This window comes from Coregonus lavaretus, assembly GCF_964263955.1.
Source record: "Coregonus lavaretus genome assembly, chromosome: 12".
NCBI lineage: Eukaryota > Metazoa > Chordata > Actinopteri > Salmoniformes > Salmonidae > Coregonus > Coregonus lavaretus.
In genome coordinates this window covers 50,962,780-50,987,676 of record NC_139999.1, presented here as the reverse complement: position 1 = coordinate 50,987,676, position 24,897 = coordinate 50,962,780, and the positions used below count along the sequence as shown (strand labels likewise).

Below are 24,897 nucleotides of genomic sequence, written 5' to 3'. Positions count from 1 at the left end.
TCTTGTCTTGTCAATTACACACACCTGGTTCATATCCCCAAATACATTTACATTTACATTTTAGTCATTTAGCAGACGCTCTTATCCAGAGCGACTTACAGGAGCAATTAGGGTTAAGTGCCTTGCTCAAGGGCACATTTACGTCATTTAGCAGACGCTCTTATCCAGAGCGACTACAAATTGGTGCATTCACCCTATAGCCAGTGGGATAACCACTTTACAATTATACTTTTTTTTTTTTTGGGGGGGGGGTAGAAGGATTACTTTATCCTATCCCAGGTGTTCCTTAAAGAGGTGGGGTTTCAAATGTCTCCGGAAGGTGGTGAGTGACTCCGCTGTCCTGGCGTCGTGAGGGAGCTTGTTCCACCATTGGGGTGCCAGAGCAGCGAACAGCTTTGACTGGGCTGAGCGGGAACTATGCTTCCGCAGAGGAAGGGGAGCCAGCAGGCCAGAGGTGGATGAACGCAATGCCCTCGCCTGGGTGTAGGGACTGATCAGAGCCTGAAGGTACGGAGGTGCCGTTCCCCTCACTGCTCCATAGGCAAGCACCATGGTCTTGTAACGGATGCGAGCTTCAACTGGAAGCCAGTGGAGTGTGCGGAGGAGGGGGGTGACGTGAGAGAACTTGGGAAGGTTGAACACCAGACGGGCTGCGGCATTCTGGATGAGTTGTAGGGGTTTAATGGCACAGGCAGGGAGCCCAGCCAACAGCGAGTTGCAGTAATCCAGACGGGAGATGACAAGTGCCTGGATTAGGACCTGTGCCGCTTCCTGTGTAAGGCAGGGTCGTACTCTCCGAATGTTGTAGAGCATGAACCTGCAGGATCGGGTCACCGCCTTGATGTTGGCGGAGAACGACAGGGTGTTGTCCAGGGTCACGCCAAGGCTCTTCGCACTCTGGGAGGAGGACACAACGGAGTTGTCAACCGTGATGGCGAGATCATGGAACGGGCAGTCCTTCCCCGGGAGGAAGAGCAGCTCCGTCTTGCCAGGGTTCAGCTTGAGGTGGTGATCCGTCATCCATACTGATATGTCGGCCAGACATGCAGAGATGCGATTCGCCACCTGGTTATCAGAAGGGGGAAAGGAGAAGATTAGTTGTGTATCGTCAGCGTAGCAATGATAGGAGAGGCCATGTGAGGATATGACAGAGCCAAGTGACTTGGTGTATAGGGAGAAAAGGAGAGGGCCTAGAACTGAGCCCTGGGGGACACCAGTGGTGAGAGCACGTGGTGCGGAGACAGCTTCTCGCCACGCCACTTGGTAGGAGCGACCGGTCAGGTAGGACGCAATCCAGGAGTGAGCCGCGCCGGAGATGCCCAGCTCGGAGAGGGTGGAGAGGAGGATCTGATGGTTCACTGTATCAAAGGCAGCAGACAGGTCTAGAAGGACAAGAGCAGAGGAGAGAGAGTTAGCTTTAGCAGTGCGGAGAGCCTCCGTGACACAGAGAAGAGCAGTCTCAGTTGAATGACCAGTCCTGAAACCTGACTGGTTTGGATCAAGAAGGTCATTCTGAGAGAGATAGCAAGAGAGTTGGCTAAAGACGGCATGCTCAATAGTTTTGGAAAGAAAAGAAAGAAGGGATACTGGTCTGTAGTTGTTGACATCAGTGGGATCGAGTGTTGGTTTTTTGAGAAGGGGTGCAACTCTCGCTCTCTTGAAGACGGAAGGGACATGGCCAGCGGTCAAGGATGAGTTGATCAGCGAGGTGAGGTAGGGGAGAAGGTCACCGGAGATGGTCTGGAGAAGAGAGGAGGGGATGGGGTCAAGCGGGCAGGTTGTTGGGCGGCCTGCAGTCACTAGTCGCAAGATTTTATCTGGAGAGAGAGGGGAGAAAGAAGTCAAAGCATAGGGTAGGGCAGTGTGAGCAGGACCAGCAGTGTCATTAGACTTAACAAACGAGGATCGGATGTCGTCAACCTTCTTTTCAAAGTGGTTGACAAAGTCATCCACAGAGAGGGAGGAGGGGGGGGGGGGGATTCAGCAGTGAGGAGAATGTGGCAAAGAGCTTCCTAGGGTTAGAGGCAGATGCTTGGAATTTAGAGTGGTAGAAAGTGGCCTTAGCAGCAGAAACAGATGAAGAAAATGTAGAGAGGAGGGAGTGAAAAGATGCCAGGTCGGCAGGGAGTTTAGTTTTCTTCCATTTCCGCTCAGCTGCCCGGAGCTCTGTTCTGTGAGCTCGCAATGAGTCATCAAGCCACAGAGCTGGAGGGGAGGACCGAGCCGGCCGGGAGGATAGGGGACACAGGGAGTCAAAGGATGCAGAAAGGGAGGAGAGGAGGGTTGAGGAGGCAGAATCAGGAGATTGGAGGGAGAAGGATTGAGCAGAGGGAAGAGATGATAGGATGGAAGAGGAGAGAGTAGTGGGAGAGAGAGAGCGAAGGTTGCGGCGGCGCGTTACCATCTGTGTAGGGGCAGAGTGAGTAGTGTTGGAGGAGAGCGAGAGAGAAAAGGATACAAAGTAGTGGTCGGAGACATGGAGGGGAGTTGCAGTGAGATTAGTAGAAGAGCAACATCTAGTAAAGATGAAGTCAAGCGTATTGCCTGCCTTGTGAGTGGGGGGGGATGGTGAGAGGGTGAGGTCAAAAGAGGAGAGGAGTGGAAAGAAGGAGGCAGAGAGAAATGAGTCAAATGTAGACGTGGGGAGGTTGAAATCCCCCAAAACTGTGAAGGGTGAGCCATCCTCAGGAAAGGAACTTATCAAGGCGTCAAGCTCATTGATGAACTCTCCAAGGGAACCTGGAGGGCGATAGATGACAAGGATATTAAGCTTAAATGGGCTAGTGACTGTGACAGCGTGGAATTCAAATGAGGAGATAGACAGATGGGTTAGGGGAAAAATTGAGAATGACCACTTGGGAGAGATTAGGATTCCTGTGCCACCACCCCTCTGACCAGATGCTCTCGGGGTATGCGAGAACACATGGTCAGACGAGGAGAGAGCAGTAGGAGTAGCAGTGTTTTCAGTGGTAATCCATGTTTCCGTCAGCGCCAGGAAGTCGAGGGACTGGAGGGTAGCATAGGCTGGGATGAAGTCAGCCTTGTTGGCGGCAGAACGGCAGTTCCAGAGGCTGCCTGAGACCTGGAACTCCAGGTGTGTGGTGCGTGCAGGGACCACCAGGTTAGAGAGGCAGCAGCCTACAGGTGTGCCAAGCTTGTAGCGTCATACCCAAGAAGACTCAATGCTGTAATAGCTGCCAAAGGTTATTCAACAAAGTACTGAGTAAAGGGTCTGAATACTTATGTAAATGTGATATTTCGGTTTTTATTGTATTTTATAAATTTGCTCAAATTTATAAAACCTGTTTTTGCTTTGTTATTATGGGGTATTGTGTGTAGATTGATGAGGGGGAAAAAACGATTTAATCAATTTTAGAATAAGGCTGTAACGTAACAAAATGTGGAAAAAGTCAAGGGGTCGGAATACTTTCCGAAGGCACTGTTTGTATGTAGTTTGATATCTTAGCCACGTTACTTCATGAAAAATATATTCTATATATTACTGATATATTCCTCATGTTGAAATGTATATATCTTTCATATGATGGCCTGTGAAAGCTCTATGTTTCAGATCAGAAAATAAATTCAGAGACAGGATGTGTGAATATTGAAATAACTTAAAGGCCTGCTGGCTGGCAATGCGTACTCCTGTTGAGAGCGAAGCGTTCATCTTCAAAATTAAAATTGGCTTGAGATGGAAATAGCTTGAAATACCCCCAGCTTTAGCACCCCTATTTATTTTTCTACCACCATACAACTGATCGTCTGACGTCCAACTGACATGCCTGCACAGGTTCTTTCTGACCCAAGCACTGGTCTGAATATACCACAGTACCTAGTCCAAAAAATGTTTAACTTCTACTTGATTTCCCCCTTCCAAATGTAAACTTTTCCAAGCTTTTGGTCAATGCTGGCAAAACCTGCTCCGTCTTTCAAACTCTAAGTGCTTAGAACATTTTTGCTAGAAAGAGGAGAGGAGAGAAAGAAAGTGTGCCTCAGTATAAGTTGTTCTCAAAGGTGTGGTCCCTCGCCACTAAGCCTGTTTCGAAGGAGTTGCAATGGGCTGCTTTACTTTGCAAATTGATGCATGGTTTCTTTCCACCAAAGCTCTGGTTTTTGAGATATGGGTCTATATGATCATTGTTGTTTTGGCTGGGCTCATAGGCTCTACACAAGTTTATTTACAATGCATGTAATGCATTCTTATTTGTTTATTATACCTTTGTTCTTTGAGAAATTCCTGTCTATAAGGGATCATTCAAACACAGATTTTGTTCGCAGTCAAGTCTCTATTCTGACTCGTTTGATTTCTCTCACTCATACTGCATACACAATTTCTTCTCTCTTTTCACTCACTCACTCCACCATAGTGGTGGTTACTACTACTAAAAAGATTGCCATTAACCTCTGACAGCTTTCTGGTAATGTGCCAAAAACAGACATGGCTTATCTTCAACCAATTGGATTTCTCTGTAAGTAAATTGCACAACAACAGTTAGTTGATGTCGTGCCAAATGTCGTCGTTCCTTTTTCCTACAGCACTTAAGGAGAATGCTTGGAGATAAACCGTATTGGGAAATTTGGGAGTGGCCCTTAGATACCCTGGGAAGAGATAAAGCATTAGGGAAACATTTGTCACCAAACTTTTGTGAAATGATCAAGCATTTGGGGCATTGTAACAGTAAGTCAACAGGAGCTTTATCATAAGATGGACAGTAGTATGAAGGGTTGTCTTATGACTTGGATATGTGGCCTTATTTCTGTCATAATCCCACAAGTGTGTGTTAGGCAGGATTATATTTTTATATGATTCAATGCAAGTCATAATTCCATTATTTTGCACGCTAACCTGATTAGTCAACACATTTCTGATGGTTGTGGTCGTCGAGAATAACCGTTATTCACATTTTAAATTGACTAAAACATTCCTAAATATTTGACGAGTGTTCTATGTTGGATTGGTTTTGTATGAGATCGGATTGTGTATTGAATTCCGTAAATGTTCTTTGTTGTACACTGCATAGTATACAGGAACTGCCAATATAAAAACTGAAAAAGATAATGGAGTATTTGAGTAGTAGATAGAATTCTAGTAGACACAACGTTTAAACATAGTGCATGCGTGTAGCAGTGTTATAAAGTACCAAACTTCAATTCACATCACCTGTTGAATATTTTTGCATAAAGCATGAATGTCTGGCTGTGTTCTGTGTACAGTATAAGTTTCACCTTCTCGTTGAACTAGGCTTGACAGACATAAACTATATGCCGCTTACAATCCCCTTTGCCCATTCAAGCGTTTTGTGATAGCTTTTGCTTACAAGTATACCTAATGTAAATATATCTTAGTCCATGTACAGAATATTATGTGATCTGTCTTCCTCCTGATTTTCTTTCTATAATGATTCTGTAAATGTATATCTATGTTATTCCTCGTCTGTTTGTGTTGGTCAAAATCTTTGTAAGTTTGTCCATTTGTTTTATATAGCTTATCTTAGAAATCAAATAAAGATATATTATTAAGACTTATCTCGGTATTAAAGTTGGCAGATGATGTTTGTTCTTGGAATTAACATAATCATGCATGCTTTAAGAAAGGTCAGCGACCTGGACAGTGCATCTCACTCCCCTGAAATAAATCATCATATTCATTATTATTGTGCATGGTGGATGTCTGCCTGGACTGTAGTCTGTAACTATTTATGTTTATTCCGAATAGGCATACATGGAAATCTGTGAATCTTAGAGAAAGATTTGTGCCTCACAGTGAATTACTAATACTGAGAGACTTTCATACGAAAGAAAATACACTATTTCTAGTTACATTAACACATTCAAACGCATTATATATTAATGACATTACTGATTGTACGTTGACCATAAAGTGTATATTAGTGTGCATAGAGAGGCCTACAGACAGACTATCAAGAGTTGCATGCACAGGTGACCTCAAAGTAATTTAGAGAATTAATGTTAAGGGCATATAGAAGTTACCATTCAAACATAAGACAATTAAACGTTTGTTTCATTTTAAAGATATTAATGAATTAGTACTTTTGATGTGTTGTTCTCCTTTGAAAGGTTAGAATTTTGTTTGAACTATGTAAAATCGTTTGCACAGAACTTTGCTTATAGTGCCACCTAGTGGTCCTCAATAATACATATCCCGTAATTACATTTACGTCATTTAGCAGACGCTCTTATCCAGAGCGACTTACAATTGGTGTAATGTATTTGTTTTTTAGAGCACATACAATGCTAAACTAATTTTGCTTTCAGAAAAGACTCATGACAATGATAACATGAATGTAACGAGGATGTGTTACGGCACAGCAGGGCGTTTGAATGGTTTTGAAATAAGATACAAATAGTTCCATTCCATCGGTTTGTTATCCATCCATTCTGGCCAAGGTTCACGATTAACTTCAGAGTGGTTTACCGGATCGCCTTCCACATTTGTGTGAAGGGCGGGCCTTTTATGCACTGCGGCTTGCTACAGGGATACCAAGATGGAAATCCAGGGGCTTTCTGATGCCCAAAACATTTATTATCAACATGGCGCCCCACGTAGAACAGGCTCGTCTCAGCTTAGGACAACGACACTTTCTCGCTCCATTTCGAATGAAGCAGAAGAGAATTTGGAATCGCACGAACTACAAAGCGACAACAACAACAATAGACCGAGGACATCTCCATTTCGCCTGCTGGCAGAAAATGGCAGCGGTGCTTGCCTGCCCGTCTGCAAGCAGAACGGTAAAAATAATAGCCCACTTCAAGCCCAAACAGCGAGTGTGGGACTCCGTAACGTGAATACTTTGAAAGAAAGGGAGCTGAACACACAATTACATCCACAAGATTTTTTGAGAACGGGTTACAAATATGATGTTGAAAGTGGGGATAGCATATTGCAAATGGCGTTGCCTTTCTTTGAGGGGGAAGAGGAACATTCGCAGCAACTGCAAACTCCGGTTTTACGGCAGCAACATGAAGGCGGCGCGTCCCTGTTGCAGTCATTGGCGAGCGAGAGCACGGCGGCCTATAGGAGCAACACCACGGTTAGCGCGAATAAAAACACCGAGGAATTGTATGTGGTCTTCAATATTGTCCAAGATGATGGCAATGGCACAAATAAAGACAGACTGGGAAATCCATCTAAAGATGGAGATACAATAAGCGGTAAGAAGCTTGAACATTCCAAAATCAATCCATGTAATTCGATGGAGGTTCAAAACACCAATGCCCTTACTGAATCAGATGAGAACTTGAACAATTTAGCAGCCAGGGCCTTGAAAATAACTATTCCTCTGTGTAGTGTCTTAAATTCAAGTTCAAATAGTGAGGGTGATGCAACTGTACCGAATGAGAAACAGTCTATGTGTTATGAAACGGAGAATGAAAAAGCTGTTTTAACAAACGAATATGGCGATAACATATGCGGCCACCTTGAAAACATTGGCAATGGCGCGGCAGACGAATTACCTTCTCAGCCCGAAGCTAGAGAAAGCAGTGCCTTGATTTCAGAAAACACCTATATCGTGGAAACAGTGGAACTGAGCGACGCTATGGACACTTCCGACTTAATTTCCGACGCTGGCACGAGCCTCTCTGCTTCCGCCAATGCAGATGGGGCCTCCAACAGTGCCTCTGCCAACGAGACCTTCTCTGGAACCATCATGATAAACAACCAAAGCATCATAGTAACCATAGAAAACGGGATGCTGACTCTAGCAGCACCTCCAGAGGGTTACACCCACAAAGATGACGGAATGGTTGGCTTGAAGGAACACCTTGGAATGAAAGACCACGAGGACATAGTGCTTCTCAACTATGACAGCGGGACCAAATCCATTGGGAAAATCAGCAACGTGGCAGTTATTCGGACTGGTCACCACGAAGAGCCTAGGCTTGGTATGTCCGCAAGCGACTCCGAACTGGCTCTGGCTGACCATTGTTCATTGTCAGAGTTGGGCACCTCTCTGGACTCGTACCCAGTCATCAAGCAGGAGAGCGGGTCTCTGAGTGCCATAAGCGAGGGTGACTTGGTGTCCCTGCGCCCAGAGGGTTCTTTCGTTGACTGTGACGACAATGACGACTTCCAGCCTGTCAGCTTCATCGGCTCTTCAGGACTCTCCAAGAAAGGTGCCTTAGTCACGACGTACCGCTGCCCCCAGCCCGACTGCCCCAGCACCTTTGACGCGCGCCAAAAGGTCAAGATGCACCTTCTCAACCACACTGAGGACCAGAGGCCTTTCAAGTGCACCTTTGAGGGCTGCAGCTGGGCCTTCACCACCTCCTACAAGCTCAAACGTCACCTCCAGTCTCACGACAAGGTGCGGCCGCACAAGTGCGAGTGGGAGGGCTGCGGCCGCCGCTTCACCACGGTCTACAACCTGAAGGCACATGTGAAGCAGCACGACCAAGAAAACTCCTTCGTGTGCGAAATCTGCAGCGAGCGCTTCCGCAGCGCCACCCGGCTGACCAATCACCAGCGGGCCCATTTTGAACCCGAGAGGCCGCACAAGTGCGAGTTTCCAGGTGAGGCAAACATCTTTTAGTGTGGTTGAATTTGACTCGTTTGTTTGTTTGTTAAGTCATTGACCACGTTTCCATGCACAATTCAATCAGAATAAGGCCATTTCCATGTAAAAGGACCCATGAGCACCAACGTGAAGTTCATTAGAGCACATCAACTTTGTCAAATTAAAGCTGAGTCTGTATTTGTGAGAAATTAAGCCATATATACATTTTCCATCCTAAAATTAGGAATAAGGAAAGGCTTTGACGTCTGGTCAAACAGATGGAAAAGGGGTCTTAGAAAACATTTACCAGACATTCTTAAGGTATTAGAAATGCATCAAAACACAATGTTGAAGTTAAGACCGTTGCCAACTAATATCAACATTTATATTTAATTTGGTCAGTCCAAATCTGAACCAATCGTAGACGTCTTTGTTTCACAAGATTGGACAGCACATTACGCTACAGTAGAGTTTAGTACTGTACTGTAGAGCACACTAGAGTACAGTATATTTTATATTTACTGTATTGTGCTAAACTCGACTGTAGTCTACTCTGCTGTACTGTACTCTGCTGTGATGTCCAAACTTGTGAAACACATAGACGTCTATGATTGTTTCAGATTTGGTCCAGTCCATACAAACCCATGATGTCATTCTGTTATCCGGTGTTAATACACTTAATTTACTTGAGTTCAATAACCAGAATATATCAAAGCTGACACACACATTCTTAATGCAGACATCTTTGAGTCTTCATTCAGTGAACGTTTTTGGAAAACTGTTACGAAACTTAACATCTGCACTGTTCTTCAAGAATGTGTTTTTGTAATATTTTCAGTGAAAATGTTTGAAATTAGTCCTTGTGCAAAGAGTTGTGTATGGTTTCTTGAACGTTGCAATCAATAGTTTTTGTTTGGCATACAATTTAAAGTGAAATATCGTAGTCTCCGCGTCATTCTGTTACCATTGGAATTGCCCATGAAATAGTTGTTCAGGTGAAATTAATGTTCAGAATGAAGTTTCAATGTCACATGCACAAGTACAGTGAAATGCCTTTCTTGTAAACTCAAAAGGCATTTCACTGTACTTGTGCATGTGACATTGAAACTTCATTCTGAACATTAATTCCTGTTTTATATGCACGTGTATTCATATATATTGTCATTGCCTTTCATTGTCACAGAAGTAACTTTTTATGTGCCTGTGTATTTAACCCTTGCCTGTGTGTCTCTCTCCTCAGGCTGTGAGAAGACCTTCATCACCTACAGTGCCCTGTTCTCCCACAACCGCACACACTTCCGCGAGACGGGCCAGTTCATCTGCACCTATCCAGGCTGCGACAAGTTCTACGATAAGGCCTGCCGCCTCAAGATCCACATGCGCAGCCACACAGGTACTTCATAGTGATTGATATGTGTTTATATAGCCTTATCTCTTTTAAAAGGTCTCAGTGCACTTTACATTTTAATGAGTAGCATCCACCTGAAATGTTATCATACTTTGCTGCTGGAACAGCCTTCACTCTTCTGGGAAGGCTTTCCACTAGATGTTGGAACATTGCTGCAGGGACTTGCTTCCATTCAGCCACAAGAGCCTTAGTGAGGTCGGGCACTGCTGTTGGGCGACTAGGCCTGGCTCGCAGTCGGCGTTCCAATTCATCCCAAAGGTGCTCAATGGGGTGGATGTCAGGGCTCTGTGCAGGCCAGTCAAGTTCTTCCACACCGATCTCGACAAACCATTTCTGTATGGATGTCGCTTTGTGCATGGGGGCATTGTCATGCTGAAACAGGAAAGGGGCTTCCCCAAACTGTTGCCACAAAGTTGGAAGCACAGAATAGTCTAGAAAGTCATTGTATGCTGTAGCATTGATTTCCCTTCACTGGAACTAAGGGGCCTAGCCTGAACCATGAAAAACAGCCCCAGACCATTATTCCTCCTCCACCAAACTTTACAGTTGGCACTATGCATTGGGGCAGGTAGCGTTCTCCTGGCATCCGCAAAACCCAGATTCATCCGTCGGACTGCCAGATGGTGAAGCGTGATTCATCACTCCAGAGAACACGTTTCCACTGCTCCAGAGTCCAATGACGGCGAGCTTTACACCACTCCAGCCGACGCTTCGCATTGCGCATGGTGATCTTAGGCTTGTGTGCGGCTGCTCGGCCATGGAAACCCATTTCATGAAGCTCCCGACGAACAGTTCTTGTGCTGACGTTGATTACAGTGGCAGTTTGGAACTCGGTAATGAGTGTTTCAAACGAGAACAGACGATTTTTACGCACTTCAGCACTCGGCGGTCCCGTTCTGTGAGCTTGTGTGGCCTATCACTTCGCAGCTGAGCCATTGTTGCTCCTAGACGTTTCCACTTCACAATAACAGCACTTAAAGTTGACCGGGGCAGCTCTAGCAGGGCATACGTTTTACCAACTGACTTGTTACAAAGGTGGCATCCTATGACGGTGCCACGTTGAAAGTCACTGAGCTCTTCAGTGACTTTCAACGTATATATTTGTCTATGGAGATTGCATGGTTGTCTGCACAAATGTATACACCTTTCAGCAACGGGTGTGGCTGAAATAACCTAATCCACTAATTTGAAGGGGTATCCACATACTTTTGTAAATATAGTGTATATTCTACTGCACTGTTGGAGCTAGTAACATAAGCATTTCCCTGCACCTGCTATAACACCTGCAAATCTGTGTACATGACCAATACACTTTGATATGATATTGATATCAAAACAGACACAAATTCATATTATGTTGTCTGTGTTTCACCAGTAGTTTAGTTGCTCAGGCCTAGGCTAAGTCTCCCTTTCGGTTTCAGGTGAGAGGCCATTCATCTGCGATTCAGAGGCCTGTGGCTGGTCCTTCACCAGCATGTCCAAGTTACTGAGGCACAAAAGGTAACTTAACGCTGTCCCTCACTCAACTGTCCATCCCTCAGTTGTTTAGGTATTGTGATGGTGTGCGGCCTCTGTTCTAGTTTAGAGCCTCTCCTAACTGTCCTATCCAATTGTCACTCCTGTGTGAAAGTGTTGGATTTATAGTAAAGTGTCAGACTCTTCCCTAATTGATAATACAGTAATAATAATATGGTCATTTATCAGACGCTTTTATCCAAAGCATCTTGCCATTACAAAACTCATCCCGTTTTATGTGTTCCTTTCTGAAATGCCAGCAAACCCATAGCTCAATCTCCCTGAGCCATAGGAGTAAGCATTTCATTATATTTGTATACATATGACAAATACATTTAACCTTGAACCACATTGACCCCACCCTCTGCTGTTTCAGGAAGCACGACGACGACAGGCGCTTCACCTGCCCAGAGGAGGGCTGTGGCAAGTCCTTCACCCGGGCAGAGCACCTCAAGGGCCACAGCATCACCCACCTGGGCACCAAGCCCTTTGAGTGCCACGTAGACGGTAGGTGTCATCATGAGCTGTTCTAGGATCAGCGTTTGCCATAGTGAATAAGATTAGCCGACATGGACATGGACAGGGGAGGCCTGATCCTAGGTCATCACTCCTACGGTCTATTCTGAGACGCTTTGTTCTCTTACCGTTGGCCTCGTCCTTTTATCCATTTATGGTTAATCGAAACATTAATTTCCCCTTTTTTAAAGTATTTTTGGACTGAACCACTTTTGGTTTATAGTTGGATATGCTCTGCTCTCTAAAGGGCCTCTGCTAAATGTGTCTTCTTACGTGTGTGTGCCTGTGTAGGATGCAGTGCCAAGTTCTCAGCACGGAGCAGCCTGTATATCCATTCGAAGAAGCACAAGCAGGACGCGGGCAGCCTGAGGATGCGTTGCCCAGTGGCCAGCTGCAGCAAGCACTTCTCCTCCCGCAGCAGCCTCAAGAGCCACATGCTCAAACACCACCACCTCAGCCCCGGTACGGATCACACACACACTCTGTTCCTCAAGAAACACATGCGCAAAACACACGGACTGCCTGTGTAATGACTGTGTGTCTTTCCTCCTATCAGACGTGCTAAGCCAGCTGGAGGCCACACCCACTCTGACCCCCAGCAGCGAGCTGGTCAGCGGCGCCACCGCCACGGGAACTAGTTCGGGGGTCACCGGAAGCGACCAGCTTGCCAACTTGGACCTCAGCTCCCTGTTCTCTGCTGTGCTTGGGGGTCCCGCGCCCACCACCCATGCGGTCGGGGTGCCTGTGGGCAGCACAAGGCAAGCAGGCTCCTTCGCCATGGACCTGTCCCTGGTCAGCTCGGGCATCCTCACCATCGACCCAGCTTCTGTTGGCACCGCCCTGGCCACGTCCAGGCACGGCGCTACCCTGGCCAAAGCCTCCATGGACCCGCTCATCCTAGCGGCAGGGGCGGACATGGGCCACCTGGAGGGGACGGTCGAGGGAGTCCTCCCCCCGCAGGGCACACTCAACCTGGACGACGTGCAGACGGTCACCCCAGAGGCCCTCAGCTCCCTCACAGCCCTCACCATGCAGGCCGCCACATCCACCGTGGACCACCGTACACTCACCCTCAGTTCCTCCAGCACGCTGGCTGCCGAGCCCTCACCCTTGGCTGTGCTCCCTGGGACCAAGCTCCTCTCGTCCCCCTCTAAGGTGGCTGAGGCTGGAGGGAGCAGGGGTGGCAGCGGGCCTCTCTTGGGCTGTGTGGAGGTGCTGGGGCAGCAGGAGGGGGGCAAGGTGCTGACCCAGTTTGTGTTCCCTGGCCATGGCGGCGGCTGCACGTTCGGCCCACAGAAAGAGCCTGAGCTCAGCCACAGCTCAGCAGTCTCGCCCTGCTCCTTCCTGGTGAGTGGCTAACTAACTAACGCTCTGGTTACAGCATTGAATAATGAAATCCAAATAACTGTATTTTCCCTATGAGGGAACTTCTGGTGTGGAATGGTTCATAAAACACCTAAGACCTAAGCATATACTTAATAATAATCAGAGAGCAGGATTTTCTTTAAGTACGGACACACTAGTATACTCTCATTGGAAGTTGCCCTTAATAACCACAGATCTAGGGTCAGATCTCCCTACCCCAAATCCTCCATTTGACATCAATCCATTCAGTTGAGATAAGATGTTATTGTTGTATGTCCTCGTTTCTAGACATGTTCTGAGTCACAGCGGTTGTCTCATGTGTCCCATTTTTCCCGTCTGTCTTGTAGGAAAGTAGTGGCTCAGCGCGCACCGACTACAGAGCCATCCAGCTGGCCAAGAAGAGGAAACAGAGAGGCCCCACCGCCTGCTCAGGTAATTTATAGCACACACTCTACTCACAACTGGGCTCATTTTTATTCATAGACTTCAAAAAAGAGCATCATAGAAACTTCTCATATGATTGTGCTCCTGTTTTATCTGTCGTAAAAAAAAAAGAGCACCAAAAGAGCATAATTAAAGATATGTTACTAGTCTCATATGTTTTAGCTGCTAGTGGTAATAGTTTTAACTATTTCATACTTTCTTGTTACAGGGAGCTCAGGATTGGGTCAGAGGAAGAGTAAAGGTTGGAAGGCCAGCAGTACCTCAACGCCATTGGTTCCCACAAGCGCCCGTTTTGGTGAAGGTTCTGCAGCAGCCAATGGGGGGCTGACTATCCGTGACCCTGTCACCGGGGCCCAGTATGTGCAGATCCAACTCTTGCAGGTGAGAAGGTTCTCCTACTAGGACATTTGGAATGCTGTCATATATACAGTTGAAGTCTGATATTTACAGGTTGGAGTCATTAAAACTACTTTTTCAACCACTCCACAAATGTATTGTTAACAAACTATAGTTTTGGCAAATCTGTTAGGACATCTACAAGTAATTTTTCCAACAATTGTTTACAGACAGATTATTTCACTTATAATTCACTGTATCACAATTCCAGTGGGTCAGAAGTTTACATTAAGTTGACTGTGCCTTTTAAACAGCTTGGAAAATTCCAGAAAATGATGTCATGGCTTTAGAAGCTTCTGATAGGCTAATTTACATCATTTGAGTCAATTGGAGGTGTACCTGTGGATTTATTTCAAGGCCTACCTTCAAACTCAGTGCCTCTTTGCTTGACATCGTGGGAAAATCAAAATAAATCAGCCAAGACCTCAAAAAAAATTGTAGACCTCCACAAGTGTGGTTCATCCTTGGGAGCAATTTCCAAACGCCTGAAGGTACCACGTTCATCTGTACAAACAATATTCCGAAAGTATAAACACCATGGGACCACGCAGCCGTCATACCGCTCAGGAGAGGAGACGCGTTCTGTCTTGTAGAGATGAACGTACTTTGGTGCGAAAAGTGCAAATCAATCCCAGAACGACAGCAAAGGACCTTGTGAAGATGCTGGAGGAAACAGGTACAAAATTATCTATATCCACAGTAAAACTAGTCCTGCCCACAAATGTTCTATAGGATTGAGGTCAGGGCTTTGTGATGGCCACTCCAATACCTTGACCTTGTTGTCCTTAAGCCATTTTGCCACAACTTTGGAAGTATGCTTGGGGTCATTGTCCAATTGGAAGTCCCATTTGCGACAAGCTTTAACTTCCTGACTGATGTCTTGATATGTTGCTTCAATATATCCACGTAATTTTCCTTCCTCATGATGCCATCTATTTTGTGAAGTGCACCAGTCCCTCGTGCAGCAAAGCACCTCCACAGCATGAAGCAACGATGGTCATTATGGCCAAACAGTTCTATTTTTGTTTAATCAGACCAGAGGACATTTCTCCAAAAAGTACAATCTTTGTCCCCATGTGCAGTTGCAAACCGTAGTCTGGTTTTTTTATGGCGGTTTTGGAGCAGTGCCTTCTTCCTTGCTGAGCGGCCTTTCAGGTTATGTCGATATAGGACTCGTTTTACTGTGGATATAGATACTTTTGTACCTGTTTACTCCAGCATCTTCACAAGGTCCTTTGCTGTTCTGGGATTGATTTGCACTTTTCGCACCAAAGTACGTTCATCTCTAGGAGACAGAACGCGTCTCCTTCCTGAGCGGTATGACGGCTGCGTGGTCCCATGGTGTTTATACTTGCGTACTATTGTTTGTACAGATGAACGTGGTACCTTCAGGCGTTTGGAAATTGCTCCCAAGGATGAACCACACTTGTGGAGGTCTACCATTTTTTTTCTGAGGTCTTTGCTGATTTCTTTGGATTTTCCCTTAATGTCAAGCAAAGAGGCACAGAGTTTGAAGGTAGGCCTTGAAATATATCCACAGGTACACCTCCAATTGACTCAAATGATGTCAATTAGCCTATCAGAAGCTTCTAAAGCCATGACATCATTTTCTGGAATTTTCCAAGCTGTTTAAAGGCACAGTCAACTTAATGTAAACTTCTGACCCACTGGATTTTGATACATTGAATTATAAGGGAAATAATCTGTTTGTAAACAATTGTTGGAAAAATGACTTGTGTCATGCACAAAGTAGATGTCCTAACCGACTTGCCAAAACTATAGTTTGTTAACAATAAATTTGTGGAGTGGTTGAAAAAGTAGTTATAATGACTCCAACCTAAGTGTATGTAAACTTCCGACTTCAACTGTGTGTGTGTATATATATATATATATACACATACATACAGTATCTCACAAAAGTGAGTACACCCCTCACATTTTTGTAAATATTTGAGTATATCTTTTCATGTGACAACACTGAAGAAATGACACTGCTACAATGTAAAGTAGTGAGTGTACAGCTTGTATAACAGTGTAAATTTGCTGTCCCCTCAAAATAACTCAACACACAGCCATTTAATGTCTAAACCGCTGGCAACAAAAGTGAGTACACCCCTAAGTGAAAATGTCCAAATTGGGCCCAATTAGCCATTTTCCCTCCCCGGTGTCATGTGACTCGTTAGTGTTGCAAGGTCTCAGGTGTGAATGGGGAGCAGGTGTGTTAAATTTGGTGTCATCGCTCTCACACTCCCTCATACTGGTCACTGGAAGTTCAACATGGCACCTCATGGCAAAGAACTCTCTGAGGATCTGAAAAAGAGAATTATTGCTCTACATAAAGATGGCCTGGGCTATAAGAAGATTGCCAAGACCCTGAAACTGAGCCGCAGCACGGTGGCCAAGACCATACAGCGGTTTAACAGGACAGGTTCCACTCAGAACAGGCCTCGCCATGGTCGACCAAAGAAGTTGAGTGCACCTGCTCAGCGTCATATCCAGAGGTTGTCTTAGGGAAATAGACGTATGAGTGCAAGGTCTCTAACATCCACCAGCTCCGTGATGTCGTCATGGAGGAGTGGAAGAGGACTCCAGTGGCAACCTGTGAAGCTCTGGTGAACTCCATGCCCAAGAGGGTTAAGGCAGTGCTGGAAAATGATGGTGGCCACACAAAATATTGACACTTTGGGCCCAATTTGGACATTTTCACTTAGGGGTGTACTCACTTTTGTTGCCAGCGGTTTAGACATTAATGGCTGTGTGAGTTATTTTGAGGGGACAGCAAATTTACACTGTTATACAAGCTGTACACTCACTACTTTATATTGTAGCAAAGTGTCATTTCTTCGGTGTTGTCACTGATGTGAGGGGTGTACTCACTTTTGTGAGATATATATATATATAGCACAGAGAAGAATGCTAAAGAGGAAAGCATGTATTACAGACCAAAATAAAATGAGTGTGTGTCCATACATGACCATTGGAATGTTTGAATCCTTTTTAATGTGATTTGTGGATTCAAATGAAGTATTTAAACTGTGTGTCAGGATGACCCGGCTAGCGACGGGGACCTAGCCTTCCAGCTGAGCTCCCAGCCCTCCAGCTCCCACTCCCAACTCACCGTGGACCTGCCCGTCAACATCCTACAGGTGGGCTTTTTTTGTGCATAGAAATATATAATGAATAATAACAATACAGTTTATTTGTAACTCGCTTTTCAAAAAGCCCAAAATGCCGATGAGGAACCAAATTGTCGTGGTCTGAGGCAATGTGCCCTCTAAGCTGCGCGCGCGGCCGCACACTTCCTACGAGACTGCCACGCAGAAGAAATGCCCAGCAAGAGATTGAACTTCACCGAGTTCGCCGCATTAGTTTGCACTATATAGATCAAAGTATTTTCTGTGATCGAATCAACATTATATCAGCCCCTTTTCAATGCAACGTTTGCAAGATTGAGTGTGATTTTGTTGTAGGCAGGGCCAGGCTGCAACGGAGTAGAATTCTATTGGCGGTGGTAGCCCATAAGTGGTCTTTCCATCACCCATGAGTGAATGTGCTTTTCAGATCCGAGCGCGAAGCCGTGCGTGTGCATATTTGTTGATATTCTTTGCTAGTTAGCGAGTTATTAGCCCAGTTACAGATAAGTATAGGTCAGCAATGGAGAGTTGCTGTTTCCTGGAAGAGCACAAAACATGTAGGCTACATTTCAAGCTGTCTTTGAAAAGCCAGACAGGTAAAAAGCTTGTCTTAATTAAAGGGGCAGTGTTGTATTTTGACAGGCTTGAATATGCAAATAAGCTAATAGGCAGAGGGGTAGCCTACATTGTCTAATTCTCTGTATGGTAATAATAATTAATTTTATGTATGTGGACACCTGCTCATCCAATATCTCATTCTAAAATCATGGGCATTAATCTGGAATTGGTCCCCCTCCCACTTTGCTGCTATTACAGCCTCCACTCTTCTGGAAGGGCTTTCCACTAGATGTTGGAACATTGCTGTGGGGACTTGCTTCTATTCAGCCATAAGCGCATTCGTGAGGTCGGGCACTGATTTGGGCGATTAGGCTTGGCTCGCAGTCGGCGTTCCATTTCATCCCAAAGGTGTTCGATGGGGTGAAGGTCAGGGCTCTGTGCAGGCCATTGAAGTTCTTCCACACCGATCTCGACAAACCATTTCTGGTTCGTCTAGAATGCCATTGTATGCTGTAGCGTTAAGATTTCCCTTCACTGGAACTAAGGGGCCTAGGCTGAACCAAGAAAAACAGCCCCAGACCATTATTCCTCCTTGTGCTGATGTTGCTTCCAGAGACGGTGAGTGTTGCAACAGAGGACAGACGGTTTTTACTCTCTTAAGCACTCGTGTGGCCTACCGCTGAGCCGTTGTTGCTCCTAGACGTTTCCACTTCATAATAACTGCGCTTCCAGTTGACCGGAGCAGCTCTAGCAGGGCAGAAATTTGATGAACTGACTTGTTGGAAAGGTGGCATCCTATTGGAAAGGTACCACCTTGGAAGTCACTGAGCTCTTCAGTAAGGCCCTTCCACTGCCAATGTTTGTCTATGGAGATTGCATGGCTGTGTGCTCGATTTTATACACCTGTCAGCAATGGGTGTGGCTGAAATAGCTAAATCCACCAATTTGAATTGGTGTCCACATGCATATCTGTATTCCCAGTAATGTGAAATCCATAGATTAGGGCCTAATGAATTTGTTGATCTGATGTGTGTGTTATGAGGAACATCCGGACACTGTACTTTAAGCATTTATGAAACTGCTTCTTCCGGTTACTGATAGGCATGCGCCCATCAAGAAACTGACTGTAAGAACTGCCAAATCCCCATGGATAGATGATTTAATTGAAAAACTGTATGGCTGAGAGGGATGAGGCAAAGGAAATAGCAAATAAGTCTGACAACACAGCAGACTGGCAAACATACAGTAAATTCAGAAATCACGTAACTAAACAAAAAAGCTGAAATTACACAATGAAACAAAGATAAGTGATATAAAGATTGATAGTAAAAAGCGCTGGAGTACTTTACATTAAATTCTAGGCAAAAAAGCAAACTGCTCCATCCTTCATTGAGGCAGATTGCTAGTTCATAACAAAAACCTTTGCTGTTGCCAACCACTTTAATACCTTTTTTGTTGACAATATTAGCAAACTTAGGTATGACATGCAAACAACAAATGCTGAGCCTTCATATTCATGCATAATGGACCAAATAATGAAAGACAAGCATTGTAGTTTTGAGTTTCACAAAGTGGGTGTGGAAGAGGTGATATTTTGGGGGAGCTATTTATACATTCGGACAAACCACCTGGTACCAACAACATGGATGGTAAATTGCTCAGGTTGGTAGCGGAATATGTTGTGACTCTTGTTTGCCACATCTTCAATTTAAGCCTAGAAGACGGTGTGTGCCCTCAGACATGGTGAGAGGCAAAGGTCATTCCGCTACCTAAGTATAGCAGAGCACCCTTTTAATGGTCCGAACAGCCGACCAATCAGCCAGTTACAAGTGCTTAGCAAACTTGTGGAATTTTTTGGTGTTGATCAAATACAAAGTTCTTTTACAGAAAACAGACTTTCAGCATGCTTATAGGGAAGGGCACTCAACATGCTCGGCACTGATAATTGGCTGAAATAAATTGATAGTAAGAAGATTGTGGGAGCTGTTTTGTTAGACTTCAGTGCAGCTTTTGATGTCATTGATCATAACCTATTGCTGTAAAAATGTAGGTGTTATGGATTTGCATCCTCTGCCTTATTATGGATTGAGAGTTACCTATCTAGTAGAACACAGGGTTTTCGTTAATCGAAGCTTCTCATGCTAATTCAGTTGAGTGTGGTGTACCGCAGGGCAGCCGGCTAGGGCCATTTATTGTTTTCTATTTTTACAAATTCACTGACCTTGAATAAAGCCTGTGTGTATGTATGTACGCAGACAACTCAACAGTAGACACGTCGGCTGCAACAGTAAGACACAGACACTTAACACAGTCAGTTTTAGAATGGGTAACTAGCTATAGGCTGGCGCTAAATATCTCAAAAACTAAAAGCATAATTTTTGGGACAAATCACTCACTCAACGCTAAACCTTGTTTAGATCTATTATTTAATAATGTGGCTATTGAGCAAGTTGAGGAGATTAAACTGCTGGGTGTAACCCTAGATGGCAAGCTGTCATGGTCAAAACATATAGACTCAATGGTTGCTAAAATGGGAAAAGGTCTGTCCACGATAGGGCGTTGCTCTGCCTTGACATCTCAGTCGACCAGACAGGTCCTACAGGCCTAGTTTTGTCGCACCTGGACTACTGCCCAGCTGGGTGGTCATGTGTGGCAATTAAGATATACGCGGAGGGAAAGTGTCAGTAACATGCATGTCAGTCTATCCTGGCTCAAAGTTGAGAGATTGACTGCATCACTATTGGTCTTTGTGCAAGGTATTGATGTGTTGAACGTACTGAACTGTCTATGCAAGCAGTTGCCTCACAGTTCGGACACTCATCGGTACCACACAAGACATTCAACCAGAGGTCTCTTCACAGTCCCCAGGTCCAGAACAGAGGCTGGGAAAAGCACATTATTAAATAGAGCCATGACTACATGAAACTCTCTGCCACCCCAGGTAACTCAAGCTAGCAATAAAAACAGTTTAAAAACACAGATAAAAGAATACCGCAAAAATGGAAAAGGAAAGTGGAAGGGGGAGAAGGTAAGGAACTTGTCTGTCGGCCTTGCATTAAAGAATATAATTGGTTAAAGAAAATTGTGATAAATAAAAAAAGTATACCAGTTTCATTTAAGGACCAAAGGATTGACTGCCGTCGCATATAGATTGCGAAATAGTTGGGAAGAGATTTTTGACGTACCGATTCCATGGCATAGTGTTTATGAACTGATACGCAAAACGACGCCGGATTCAAAACTTAGAATCTTTCAATTAAAATTATTATATAAAATTCTTGCTATCAATATAATGTTATTTATATGGGGATACAATCTTCCCAGCTCTGCAGATTTTGCTGCGGAGAGACAGAATCATTAGATCATTTGTTTTGGTACTGTCCATTTGTAGCTTGTTTTTGGACACAGGTCCAGGAATAACTAAAGGATTGCAATATTTACCTGGAGCTAACCCTGCAGATAGCATTACTGGGTGATATGAAAAGTCATAGTCAATCGATCAATAATATAATACTTTTAGCAAAAATGTTTATTTTCAATTTACAATCTGTAGAAACAATGAGAATAGAAAGGTTCAGAACTTTTGTAAAACATCACAGTACAGTTAAAAGATATGGCAAATAGAAATCCAATATGGATGGTGTTAAGAGATAGATGGAAGGTGTTGAATGGAGCTGAAGGATGGGACTAATAACCACTAATAACAACAATAAACTAATAATGTAAGCATACTGTGTCCATAATAAGTAGATAGGTTATAGGTTGAGCGCTTTTGTGAAAGAGCACAGTTAGGAAAATATGGCATATAGAAGCAAACCAGATGGACATCATGAAAATTAGGAAGTTCAGGAGTAAAAACAAACAAAATATAATTATTGTAGAATTTGACTGTGTCCATAAAATGTATATAGTATGCATGGGCTGGAAGTAGAGGCCTAAGCGTTGTTGTTCACTAGTTTACTCCAATTGGGGAAGGGGTGGTGGGGTTGGAATGTAATGAAGGGAAATATACATTTTTAAAAGTGTGTATATATATATATATACATACATACATACATACATACATACATACATACATACATACATACATACATACATACATACATACATACATACATACATACATACATACATACATACATACATACAGTGGGGGGGGAAAAGTATTTAGTCAGCCACCAATTGTGCAAGTTCTCCCACTTAAAAAGATGAGAGGCCTGTTATTTTCACCAAGGCCACTCCAGGACCTTGAAATGCTTCTTACCAAGCCACTCCTTCGTTGCCCGGGCGGTGTGTTTGGAGTCATTGTCATGCTGAAAGACCCAGCCACGTTTCATCTTCAATGCCCTTGCTGATGGAAGGAGGTTTTCACTCAAAATCTCACGATACATGGCCCCATTCATTCTTTCCTTTACACGGATCAGTCGTCCTGGTCCCTTTGCAGAAAAACAGCCCCAAAGCATGATGTTTCCACCCCCATGCTTCACAGTAGGTATGGTGTTCTTTGGATGCAACTCATCATTCTTTGTCCTCCAGACACAACGAGTTGAGTTTTTACCAAAAAGTTATATTTTGGTTTCATCTGACCATATGACATGACATTCTCCCAATCCTCTTCTGGATCATCCAAATGCACTCTAGCAAACTTCAGACGGGCCTGGACATGTACTGGCTTAAGCAGGGGGACACGTCTGGCACTGCAGGATTTGAGTCCCTGGCGGCGTAGTGTGTTACTGATGGTAGGCTTTGTTACTTTGGTCCCAGCTCTCTGCAGGTCATTCCCTAGGTCCCCCCCGTGTGGTTCTGGGATTTTTGCTCACCGTTCTTGTGATCATTTTGACCCCACGGGGTGAGATCTTGCGTGGAGCCCCAGATCGAGGGAGATTATCAGTGGTCTTGTATGTCTTCCATTTCCTAATAATTGCTCCCACAGTTGATTTCTTCAAACCAAGCTGCTTACCTATTGCAGATTCAGTCTTCCCAGCCTGGTGCAGGTCTACAATTTTGTTTCTGGTGTCCTTTGACAGCTCTTTGGTCTTGGCCATAGTGGAGTTTGGAGTGTGACTGTTTGAGGTTGTGGACAGGTGTCTTTTTATACTGATAACAAGTTCAAACAGGTGCCATTAATACAGGTAACGAGTGGAGGACAGAGGAGCCTCTTAAAGAAGAAGTTACAGGTCTGTGAGAGCCAGAAATCTTGCTTGTTTGTAGGTGACCAAATACTTATTTTCCACCATAATTTGCAAATAAATTCATTAAAAATCCTACAATGTGATTTTCTGGATTTTTTTTCCTCAATTTGTCTGTCATAGTTGACGTGTACCTATGATGAAAATGACAGGCCTCTCTCATCGTTTTTTTAAGTGGGAGAACTTGCACAATTGGTGGCTGACTAAATATTTTTTCCCCCCCACTGTATGCATGTATGCATGTATGCATGTATGTGGGGGAAAAAAAACATGGGATTGGAAGTGATGCAGACAATTACATTGATAGAAGTTACAATCTATCTGAGATATTAAAGCTGATCTACCCCCTAAAAAAACTGATAAAAGAAGACCTTACTGCACAAAGGGGACTGTGAAGAGACACAGCTATTTTATATATCTTGTATTGTAATTTGCACTGTACTATGTATTAGACCTAGATGTTGTGTGTATGTACTGATATGTAGGCTGTGTGAGAAGTTTTAAATGTATGTATTTCAGTCCTTGACTAATAATATTCTGTACTATGTTTCATGTGGACCCCATTAAGAGTAGCTGATCCTTTTAGAGCGGCTAATGGGGATCCTAATAAATCCCCCAAAAATTTAAACTAAAGGAATTTGAATGTCAGTGATTGAGGTTTGTTTATACTGTAGTTAACATAGAAGTAAAGGAGTCATTTATTTCTGCCTTTCCTCAGGAACCTCCTGCTCTGACAGAGGAAGACAATGGCTCGGACAACTCCCAGTTCACAGGAAGCACCATCAACCTGCAGGACCTGGAGTGAGGAGTAGGAGGGAGGAGAGGGTCAGCCCAGAGCCAGGGGTCAAGGTCCTCTGAGGAGGAAGAGGGCTAGTGGGGCTCTAGAGAATAGGGTGGATAATTAGGATGCAGCGTCTAACACTGTCCACAAGACATCCACCGTCCCCTGCCAAATCAACAGAGAAAACAACCTCACACTCCAACAATATTATGAGACCATGTTAAAACAACATCTTTCCCTACAAGAAGGTTGTTTCTTAATATTTTCTACATTCAATGTTTCTGGTTATCTCTTGTGGGGGGAAATGAGAGATGAGAAAGTTCTGTACATCTGGGGTATGGATGAAGTGGAACCCAGAACCAAATGCACCTTGGGATGAATTTAATGATAAATTAAAGGAAAGTTACGCTTGGGGACTTTTTTCTCTCCCTTTATACTGTATTTCAGAAATCCCTTTGTACCACAACCATGATTGTGAGAGACCGTTGTATTATTGCACATCCAGTAGGTGTCTCTTGTCAAACTGTGACGTCTTGTCAGTCTCAGCTACAGTGCCATATTCTAGCCACTCGTACGCAGTGTACTGTTGTCAGAGCTTCTGTCTACAGGTCTTATAGACATGACTTTACTCACAGAACCATTGAGCATACGATTTCCGTTTGTTAGACTTTTGTTTTGTTTTAACTTTTCTGGGGGGTGGGGGTAGATTTATTTTTCTACGGCTGTCTTATATGAACTACGGAGGAATGAGACACGTGAGCGGTCCGTGTTGAAAACATGTTGCCGGTCCACTTGTTTATAATGTCTGTAATGCTTATCTATATGTCATGACTTCCATCTACTTGTTATTTATTATCTTTGGTTTACAAAATGGATGAATCCAAACGCCAAGAGTTTGAATAAAGGATCAAAGCACAATTATATATTTATTTTGTACAGTAAGTCTTTTTTTGTGTTGTGTAGTATTTTTGTAGGACTTAGAAATCTTTATCGAGTCCAGGTTTTCCATCTGGCTTTCCTGGTTTCACTCTGGGGTTATATAGATTATAGGTTCACATTGAATTCACCAGAG

The 24,897-nt window shown here is 44.2% G+C and overlaps 1 protein-coding gene across 1 annotated transcript; it reads left to right on the top strand.

The window, feature by feature from the left end:
- Positions 1 to 6,509: 6,509 nt before the first annotated feature.
- LOC311138715 (zinc finger protein ZXDC-like) lies at positions 6,510 to 24,748 on the top strand (the record flags this gene model as incomplete). Its single annotated transcript, XM_084173508.1, has 10 exons — positions 6,510 to 8,535; positions 9,760 to 9,912; positions 11,349 to 11,427; positions 11,819 to 11,949; positions 12,250 to 12,420; positions 12,515 to 13,305; positions 13,671 to 13,755; positions 13,976 to 14,148; positions 17,208 to 17,309; positions 23,763 to 24,748. The coding sequence occupies 10 exons, from the start codon at positions 6,510 to 6,512 to the stop codon at positions 23,847 to 23,849; spliced, it is 3,798 nt and encodes a 1,265-aa protein (XP_084029634.1). The 3' UTR covers positions 23,850 to 24,748.
- Positions 24,749 to 24,897: the final 149 nt, after the last annotated feature.